This window comes from Uloborus diversus, chromosome 7 (genome assembly GCF_026930045.1).
Source record: "Uloborus diversus isolate 005 chromosome 7, Udiv.v.3.1, whole genome shotgun sequence".
In the NCBI taxonomy this organism is placed as follows: domain Eukaryota; kingdom Metazoa; phylum Arthropoda; class Arachnida; order Araneae; family Uloboridae; genus Uloborus; species Uloborus diversus.
The window spans coordinates 10,249,198-10,259,527 of NC_072737.1; the positions used below are offsets into that span (position 1 = coordinate 10,249,198).

Genomic DNA, 10,330 nt, shown 5'->3' on the forward strand with positions numbered 1-10,330 from the left:
TTCAACTCGCCAAACGGTCCCATGGTTGTAGTCGGACACATTTTTAAGTTGACAGCCTGAAAGTAACCCCAAATGTCACTATAATTTTCTTTGCTTTGAAAAGAAAAAAAAAAGGGACTGAATCTGATAGCTCAGCTGGAATGTTTTAAATAATCTTCGAGTAAAACCTTCTTTAATTGGCAGCTGAATTGCTTACAATTTTCGAAACTGTGCCAAGAACAAGAACCCACCCACATACACGAAAATCTGTAGCCAAATGCGACGAATTCAGAAGCTGAAGGTTATTTTTAGGTAATTACACAAAAAATATGGCACAATTATAAGGGGAATTCGCAAAAACCTTACTTAAAAAGGGTTTTGAGTTAAGGAGACTTTTCTTAAAAAATAAAATCTTGAATTATTATCGTACGTGAAATTGAAAAAAAAAGAAAAAGAAAAATTGATTTGAATTTTGACATCTTGAATTCAAATTATGTTTTTCGCAATCACGAGTGTGTGTGTGTAGGCGTGTGTGTTTGTGTGTGGGGGGTATGTGTGTTTGTGTGTAGGGGGTATGTGTATGTGTGTGTAGGCATGTGTGTTTGTGTCTGTGTGCTGGCATAAGTGTGTGGGTAGTTGTGTGTATGAATGTGTGTGTGGGGGGGATGTGTATGTGTGTGTAGGCATATGTGTTTGTGTCTGTGTGCAGGCATGAATGTGTGGGTAGTTGTGTGTATGTGTTTGTGTGTGTGTATGTGTAGGTGGCTGAATATATATGTGTTTGTGTATGTGTGTAGGTGTATGTGTGCGTAGGTGTATGTGTGTAGATGTATGTGTGTGTAGATGTATGTGTGTGTAGTTTTGTATGTGTTTGTGTGTATATGTGTGCGCGTGCGTGTGTAGTTGTGCATGTATGCGCGTGTGTGTAGGACATGGATGCAACCTGGAGACGGCTTTCGATATAGGAGCAGCAACGTGAGGAGCAAATCGACGGTGATGGTGCGGATTTTGGCGCTGGGAAAATAAAATGATAGCACGCCAAACACAGTCAAGTGAGAACAATAAGCAATCGTGATTGCTCAAAAAGATTTGCTAATAAAGTGTCATAAGTTGTCAGCAGAGCTAAATATTTAAATTTTTACTTAAAAAAAAGTTTTCTTGAGTAATTTGTCATTGGCCTGGGCAGGAAAATAAATGCTAATGACAAATTAAAACTGAAATGAGTTTATGAACCTTACAAAATGTTTGACACAAAAATTTTCAATTTAAAAGTTATACACAAATCAGTAAAATAAAAATAATTAATTACAAATTTACTATGAAAATTATATTTACTACGCTAATGACAAATTTGAACTTAAATGAGACTATAAACCGTACAATAATTGCTACACAAAATTATTTTTTGTGGTATTTTAAGGAACCAAAGTTATATGCCGATCAGTAAAATACGAATTTTATTTACATATTTGTTATGAAAATTACTATCCATTCTAATGATATAGAATTGATGCGTTTAACGTTTAACTTTAGTTCCCAAAATACCTAAAATTTTTCTAATTGCACACTATTCTTAAATGGCTTACCTGTTTTCTAGGAGAAGCTTTTTTTAAAACTGTGTAAAAATGAAATATATATCTTTATCTTTACTAATAATAAAGCTGAAAGTCTCTCTGTCTGTCTGTCAGGATCTCTGAGACGCGCATAGTGCCTAGACCGTTCGGCCGATTATCATGAAATTTAGCACAAAGTTAGTTTGTAGCATGGGGGTGTGCACCTCGAAGCGATTTTTCGAATATTCGATGTGGTTCTTTTTTTATTCCAATTTCAAGAACAAAATTATCATAAGATGGACGAGTAAATTACGAAATTATCATAACGTGGAACCGTAACATGGTCGCAAGTCAATTGGCGAGATACGAAATTATCATAACGTGGACCCGTAACATGGGTACAAGCCAATTGGCGAGAAAATTCACCATACATTATTTGTAAATATACAGGCGAACCAAAAGATCTTTTAATTTTTCTATTACGTGTAAAGCCGTGCGGGTACCTCTAGTTAATACAATAAACTGCAAACCATGTATTTGCTATGAAACTGAAATATGGAAGACAAACTTCAGTTCTTTTACGAAGCATTAGAATTTTATTTGTCAAAAGTATTTTTTGGGGAAAGTAACCACTTTAAGTTCATTTAAACACAGAATAAAACTTTAGTGGTCTTGAACATGATTCTAATACTTCAAAACTGTAAAAACTATACAAGCTGCTGCGGACATCCATGTTAATGGCATTTCAAATTTCGTTCAGCTGCTTTAAGGTGTTTGTAGTTGAAAAGTGAGTAATTGTTTGGTGTTCGAATACAGAAAAATAACAAATCAAACATATCTAAAGTTTAAAATATTGTAAAAATTCTGCAAAAATTATTTTAAACTAGCTACGTCACCCGGCTTTGCACGATCCACCTCGAAAATAAAAGTTATGTCAAGTGACGCGAGTTCAACACTCAGGCTTGAACCCAAAAAAAAAAGTCAGTGAAATTTTGCGGCAGTTTGCGGAACCCCCCCCCCCCCCAAAAAAAAAAGTAAACATTTTGAAACCCCTGATTACAGGAAAAGCCACAAAACAAAAACAAGAATTTTACCTGTTCATATTCGAGAAAAAAAATGGCAACAGTTCTTTATCTCAATGATTTTCTTCACGCTATACATTTTAATAAAAGCATTGTTGCGGAAAGTTGAGATGAAGCACTGAATAATAATTTGAATGGAGGAAAGCCTTCGAAAATAGGGATTTTATGTCGAAATCTAAGTGTCATAATTAATTCGCAACTCCAGCGCTCGAATACGCTACCTTGCGGTGATTTACAAAACTGCCGAAAAAACTAAAACATTGCGACATTGCGTTCCATATGTGTCTGTTGACGTAAACACAGGCAGTCTGTTCTGAGTACTTATGAACGCAATCGATGTGTCTTAGATTACTTTCAGCTACAGAGATTGCTTCGTCTCTTAATGGTATTCTCGATCTTCTCAAAATAATGTTAGTTTTAATTATTTCCCTCTAAAAAGTGTGATGATTGTCGTAAATGGCGGAAGCATAAAACAAGAAAACTCTGGGTTAACAAACTTCGCATTTGCTCTGTTCGATGCGTTTTTTTTTTTTTTTTTTTGAAGAGGATAACAGTATACCAGGTAAGTTTTCTTTTAAATCTTAAGTTCGAAAGAAGGATTTGAGAACATTAGCAGAAGAATTAGGGCTTTCATCTCCGCCTAGTTTAAAAATAATTAATTAAACCAACCTAATTTACTGCAGCATTTAGTTGAAATGGGCAGTATGCAAAATATTTTCTTGAATATATTATCGTTGAACAAAATGAAAAATGTTTAACGCTGATAACTTTCCTCGCCAAAAAAGTGGGATTATAGTTTTTAGGGTTATAGTTTTAGTATTGTGCGAGGAAAGAACATTTGGCGAGAGATTTCGCATGTCAGTTAAACCATATTTATTTTTTTATCATGAGTGGAATAAAATGGTAGAAAGATTACAGAATTCGATAAGTTTAAAGAAATAATGTTAGATCAATTGAAAAGAAAACTACCACCATATATCCGTGAGAATTTTGTTGATGATTTGCATAACATGACATAATTAAATCATAACGCAGAAATTAGAAAAATACGAAACAGAAAAATTTAAAATTAACCGATTCGGCGATTTGAGAAAAAAACTCAGCTACAAATTCAAAACAATTAGCGCTAGCCAAGCAAGGCAAAGAAGTATCATCTTCTTTTGATAATAATTCGTAATGTCATATAATTAAATTATCTAGCATTAATTGTTATTCTTGTCAGGCCACAATTATTATTTAGTTTTATCAAGATAAATATCAAATTCAACATCGTGGAAATGGCTGCTTAGAACTATGAACTACGTAATTTGCATTAATTTTTGACGCTTAGTAATGCTTCTTGAATTCTCATTTCTTTCTACGTGGGCCAGAATATCAATAAGTCTTTGAAAATTAATTTAAAAAGAATAAAGCGAAAAAATCATCCATACGAACAAAATTTACTAGGCTTATTAGCATTTTCTTCGTTACCACGTGCGTTTGTTTTACCTTTTTCGTCCGCCATTAGAAAGTGGCTGCAGTGCCCCCTATAGTTCGTTGGAGTTGCGAATAGTTTTTAACTGATATCTCCGCTAATTATTATCGGAGGATTATGTTAAGTAGCCAAATATGAAGACGGGAAGATTACAAATCCATCGATACCTGGTTCGATGGTCAGTTCACTGTCGTTCGGGAGAAGAAGCTTGGACATACATAGATACATACATAGATACATAGGTACATACGCTCAGTTTTTAATTATATAAGATGCTTAAAGACCAAAATTCTCCAATATTTTGAGAATCATCCATGTGACTTATTTCGATGTGAAAACTGCATTTCAGTTTTAAAAATAAAAAGTGACTGACTTACATTTCTGTTGGGGAAACGGTACAAGACACTTTTCCCGGTGTAGGTGGCTGAATGGCTGGACACCTTAGTTGATCTGAAAGTTTGAAACAAATAGAAACTAAGTATTATATTTAAGAAAGATAGATAAGCAAAAGAAAGAAAACAATTATCTGTGACAATCTAAAATCCTACTTTTCGCATTCTTCAGTTTGAGTTAGGAACTTTTCAAAGAAAAAATAGAAAACTGTCGAAGAAGAAGAAGAAGAAGAAGAAGAAGAAAAAAGCCAAATAATTTTACCTCCACTACAGCAGCATATTAGTAGAACGAATGTAAAAAAAAGGCATGCTCCCAAATAATAAAAAAAATAATGGAATAAGGAGACAACAATTTTAAAAATTCTGTCAGAAGTGACGTCAGCAGATAAAAGGAATCACAGCTTTTATTTACTTGAAATACTGACAAACGATTTCATTTTAAACTTTCTAAACTATTAGCTCCAACCAAATCCTCTCAAAGAACGTTCTGCAAAAAAATAAATAAATAAATAAATAAAATAAAAATAAATAAATAAATATAATAAAATAAATAAATAAAGTAAAAAAAACTGCAATAAGACACAAAAATAATTATTGTCTGTAAAAATCTATAAATAAAATAAAATAAAAGTGATCAATAAATAACAATAGTAATAATAACAAAGTTTATAAAGATGTAAAACGATTCATCGTCTGTAATAAATAAATAAACTAGCTTTCATGAATTTTATTGGCCACGCTGCAATGAATCATGCAACTCGTTATCGTCCAATCGCAAAAACTGTAGAATAAGAAATGTGAAAGCAGAAAGAAAATGAGCAAAGAAATGAAGAGAAAGAGAGAGAGAGAAAGAAATGAATGATACAGAAACAAAGTTGAAATCAATAAGCAATCTTGACTCCTCAAAGAACTAAATTTAAGAATTCACTAATTGAATTAGTCAATTATTTCATTGTATTTTACACTTAACATCAATTGGGTTGCTTCCGAAATTTGAAAAGTATTTTCATCTGAAAAAGCAAAAAACAAGGGTTTAACCTTTTTTTTCTTTTAACTAGGGGACTCTGCCCCCTGCTCGCTAACACTCACGAACCCCCGAAGATTGCTTCGCAATGTTATTTGATTCGCAAAGATTTAAATCGTCAATTAAAAAGAAACAGATTAAAAATGTATTATGAGATAGCTCCCTTTGGATCAAAAAGCACCCCTTCCCCAGTTTTCAAAATAACTTGTACCAACTTCCAAAGCTGTAAGGGCTAAGGGGCCCCTGAGCATTGCATAGCTGCAGTTTTGTACGTTTGAAAAGTCGCTTTCATATTCGTGGTCTCAAGTAATATATTTTGCTCTTTAGCTCGATGCTTGAATTGAGTTAAGCCTAAGATTTTCCGTTGAAATCGAAACCCTTAAAGTTTGTGAATAAGAAAGAAGAAACATGCGAATCGAAAAGACGTAACCATGGCAACGCCAAATAAAACATGAAATAATTTTAATGGAGATGAAATTATTCAAACTTCATATTTTTAACGGCTTGTAACTTTTTTCCCTTTGGAGATAGAAGCTCAGTTTTTCAACCATTGGTCGAGTTAGATCTGAAGTAAAAAAAGCCGCTCTTTCCAGTGGTGTCAAAAAGAAAACTGTGGGACAATTCCTTCGCTTTTTACTGATAGATTTAATGAAGAAAGTATTGCCTAAATTTTAACTGAGCCTAAAAAGTTCGAGCTAAAAACGCAAATAACTCCCGCCGTATTTAAGTTAGAGCATTGAAACAAATTGCGTAGAACGCGGAAAATTCTACCCTTTCCAACGATATATAATATTAATATGTGCAAGTAATGTTTCACCCCTTTAATAGGCAATACTAGGCAATTTACGTGAAATTTGAGCTTAAAAAATTAATTACGAAAAACCGAATTCGAATTTTAAAAAATAAAGCCCCAGGTGCACATCCCGAGGCTTGAACTAATTTTGTACAAAATTTCAAGGCTGTAGGTGCTATAGGGCGTCCTGGACGCACGTCGGCCACAGACATCCCTCCAGAATTTCTTTGAAAACATTGTTTTATTTACTATAAAGAGAAAGAGATAATTTGACAAAGTTTGTTATTAAAAAAAAGAAAAAATACTTGGTGCGCAGACTCAAATTCATTTTTACCCTTCTGCGCATGATGTCCCAAGTGATGAAATGCCATTCACTGATACCATTATTACAGAGCGCAATATTGAATTCGTTTACCAAAGTACCTTACTTGTGACGTCATAAAGCCTTATTTCCAAAATTGAACATAAAAAGAATTGAATAAAAAATAATTGCTGGGAAAATAAAAGTTTTTTCTGTCTTCATGTTTTTGAGCAATCACATTGCTTATTGTTCTCATTTGACTGTTTTGAAGTCCTATGATTTTATTTTCCCCCCGCCTCCCTCTGCAGCACCACCGTCGACCGACCTCACGATGCTGCTCCTCTAGCGAAATCCGTCTCCAGGTTGCATCCATATCCTACACACACGCGCATACATACATAACTACACACACACATACACACACAACTACACACACACACATAAACACGCATACACATACAACTACACACACACACCTCTACACATACACACACACCTACACACATACAAACGCACACCTACACACATACACACACAAATACACACACACACACCTCTACACATACACACACACCTACACACATACAAACGCACACCTACACACATACAAACGCACACCTACACACATACAAACGCACACCTACACACATACACACACAAATACACACACATACACTCATGCCTGCACACAGACACAAACATACACTCCTACATACACATACACACAACTACACACACACCTACACACATACACACACACCTACATACATACAAACGCGCACCTGCACACATACACACACTACACACACACACACTGATGCCTGCACACAGACACAAACACACACGCCTACACACACACACACACACACACACACACACACACACACGTGATTGCGAAAAACATAATTTGAATTCAAGATGTCAAAATTCAAATAATTTTTATATATATATATTTTTTTTTATTGCTCACTCTATCAATTTCAGTGACTAAAAGTAGTATTTTTGACTGAAGGAAATACCCGCATTCTTACAATGTAAACGGCATCAAATAGGTTCTACATACCAGAGAGTTGTCGTTTTCTAACCTTCTTTTTCCCTAGCTTGAGGGGTATCTTGGTCTTGCACATTTTGTACCATCCACTTTCTGTCAGCAGAGGGTTTTCGAAGGAGCAACTGCAGTTTTCATCCCCTACCGTTGATTCACAGCTGAAAAATATGCAATAGGACTTGCTGAAACTTTGTAGAACAATGAGCTCTTCAGATTATTATTATTATTATTATTATTATTATTTTTTTTTTTTTTTTTAAGAAAGTTTACTGAGCTAAACAACTAACTGGAATAACCAGGGCATGATTACCGAAAAAGCTTCCCTTAATTAAAAGAGTATATTGAGACTTTTTTTTAGCGCAAAAATTATTTGACCTTATGCCCCGATAGTCGAGATATAGGGTCTTGAAGTCGGCTGAAATTTTGGGAAAAGTGAAAAATTTAAAAACGCAGCGAGGAATTGAAGGTAGCACGCGATTTCATCTTCTGCATGTGGTAGGGCATCTGCATAGCTTGTAAGAGATGCGTTCCCCATTACTCACCAAAACTCGATGAAGTTGGCTACTTTTCTAAGCATTTTGGCTGACTCTAAAACGTCATATTTCAATAGCGGGGACACGAGGGCAAATAACTTATGCATCCAGAAATATGTCTTACAACGCTCTTTTGATCGCTACTTATTAAATATTTTTCACTCTCATACTATCGTATGATTTTCTGGTCAGGAGTCAAAAAGATTTAGGCATAAAACTAATTATTTCTCAGAGTTACTAAGAAAATTCAGTTCAACAGGGTGTTTGAAATATTTTGTTCTGAAAGATCTGTAGTTGAGGCAAACCTAACCTGGCATCTCCGCAATGCTGTGATTAGGATCTGTGTAGCCTTTACAATGCTGCCAGGTTAGGTTTGCCCCAACTATAGTCGCCAAGGAATGTTTTCTGTTCGCCCGATTCACCCCTGCTATCACCAATAGGTATTAGCATTATACAAATGCAAATACAAATCCAAAAGTGACGACCAGCAACAGGCTCTGGGCCCAGCTAGACTCGTCCTAGTCAATTTACAATCCCCATTGAAGATCAATGGCCCTCTTAAAACTATCTACTCCCTTGCTCATTACCGCCTCTTCCGGTAAGCTGTTCCAAGGTTCCACTACCCTGCTATAATAATAATTTTTCCTAATATTCATGTTAGCCTGAGCTTTTAAAACAATGACCCCTTGTCCTGTTTTCAGTGCTAAACTTCAGCCCCGTAACATCTTTCATTTTAATAAATTTAAACAAATGAATCATGTCCCATCGGTCTCTTCTTTTCTCAAGACTGTACATATATTCATAACTTTACTTTAGCAGAATTGTTTTAGATAATTAATTCTTCTAATTGTTGAAAATTTTTCATTAAATGATCATTTTACGCGTCATTATTTTCTGTGCTTGGTTCATGCCAGTATTTTGAATATGTTTACATAATCCAAGAGCACATACAGGGTTTGTCCGGAAAGTAATAGGACTGATTTTTTTCCGCCGCGACTGCACTTCGGAGCGTGCACGCGTCGACTGGATTCGGCAGAGGGCATTCCTAGCTAACGAACGAGCGGCTAGTCTATTGTCTCCGAGCATCTGGAGAGTCAGGACAGGCATTTTCGCTCGACGTGTTTCTGTGAGTGGTGCAAGCCGAAAATGCAGCGTTCGTGAGAGCAGAGGTGCGCGATTAAATTCTGTGTCAAACTCGGTAAATCTGCGACAGAGACGTTTGATATGATCAAGCAGGCTTACCCAGATGTTGCTTTAGCAAGAAGTGGTGTGTTTTGGTGGCATCAGGTCTTTTTGGCAGGCCGGGAAGAGGTCGCCAATGAAGACCGTGCTGGAAGGCCTTCGACTTCGACAAACACCGACAATGTGACTCGTGTGCGCAAAGTTTTGAACTGAGACCGTCGACTAAGTATTCGTTTAATTGCCCAAATGTTAAATTTACCAAAATCTGAGGTTCATGGTTTTGTGACGGTGCATTTGAACATGCTCAAGGTGTGCGCGAAGTTGGTCCCAAAAGTGCTCACTGACGACGAACAGCTACCTGACCAAGGCCGGCATCCCAACGCTTCCGTAGCCGCCCTACAGCCCAGATGTGCCCCCCCGGACTTTTTTTGTTTCCTCGCCTGAAAAGGCCGATGAAAGGTAAGCATTTTGAGACGACAGAGGGGATCCAAGCAGCATGCACCGCGGCTCTCAAGGCTATTCCGGAGAATGCCTACCGTGACGCCTTTAATGCTTGGAAATCACGCTGGCAGGGCTGCATCCGCGCAGAAAGAGCCTATTTTGAAAGTTTTTAAAGAATTGTAACAATTGGCTCAATAAATTTTTTTTAATCGACTCGGTCCTATTACTTTCCGGACAAACCCTGTAAGTGTCAGACTTACGTCATAGTATAAAGGCACAAAATTGTTCGCTTAAGCACAAAGTAAGAAGGGTTCGCTATTATTTAAGCTGAGTCGCGCTAACTTTGGCTGGAAACAGGTAGCAGCGGTGCGTAAAATTGATGGAAACTAAATATCGTAGCAGTAAGTCACCGCCCCTAAGCCCGGGCTGAAGCACCACGGATAATGGCCATTCACTTTGGCACCCTCAGCTTCAATGAGATGACACCTGCCTCCTCCTCGGTTAGTCACTATTCCTGACTGAGGAGTT

The 10,330-nt window shown here is 36.4% G+C and overlaps 1 protein-coding gene across 1 annotated transcript in view; it reads right to left on the reverse strand.

Annotated features, from left to right (window-relative positions):
- The window catches only part of LOC129226235 (clotting factor C-like), a 53,977-nt gene extending 43,910 nt beyond the window's left edge, over window positions 1-10,067 (reverse strand). The window contains exons 1-2 of the mRNA XM_054860833.1: window positions 10,063-10,067; window positions 7,662-7,804 (exon numbers count right to left, since the gene is read on the reverse strand). Coding sequence (XP_054716808.1) covers window positions 7,662-7,804; window positions 10,063-10,067 — 148 coding nt within the window. The remainder of the gene's footprint in view (window positions 1-7,661; window positions 7,805-10,062) is intronic.
- Window positions 10,068-10,330: the final 263 nt, after the last annotated feature.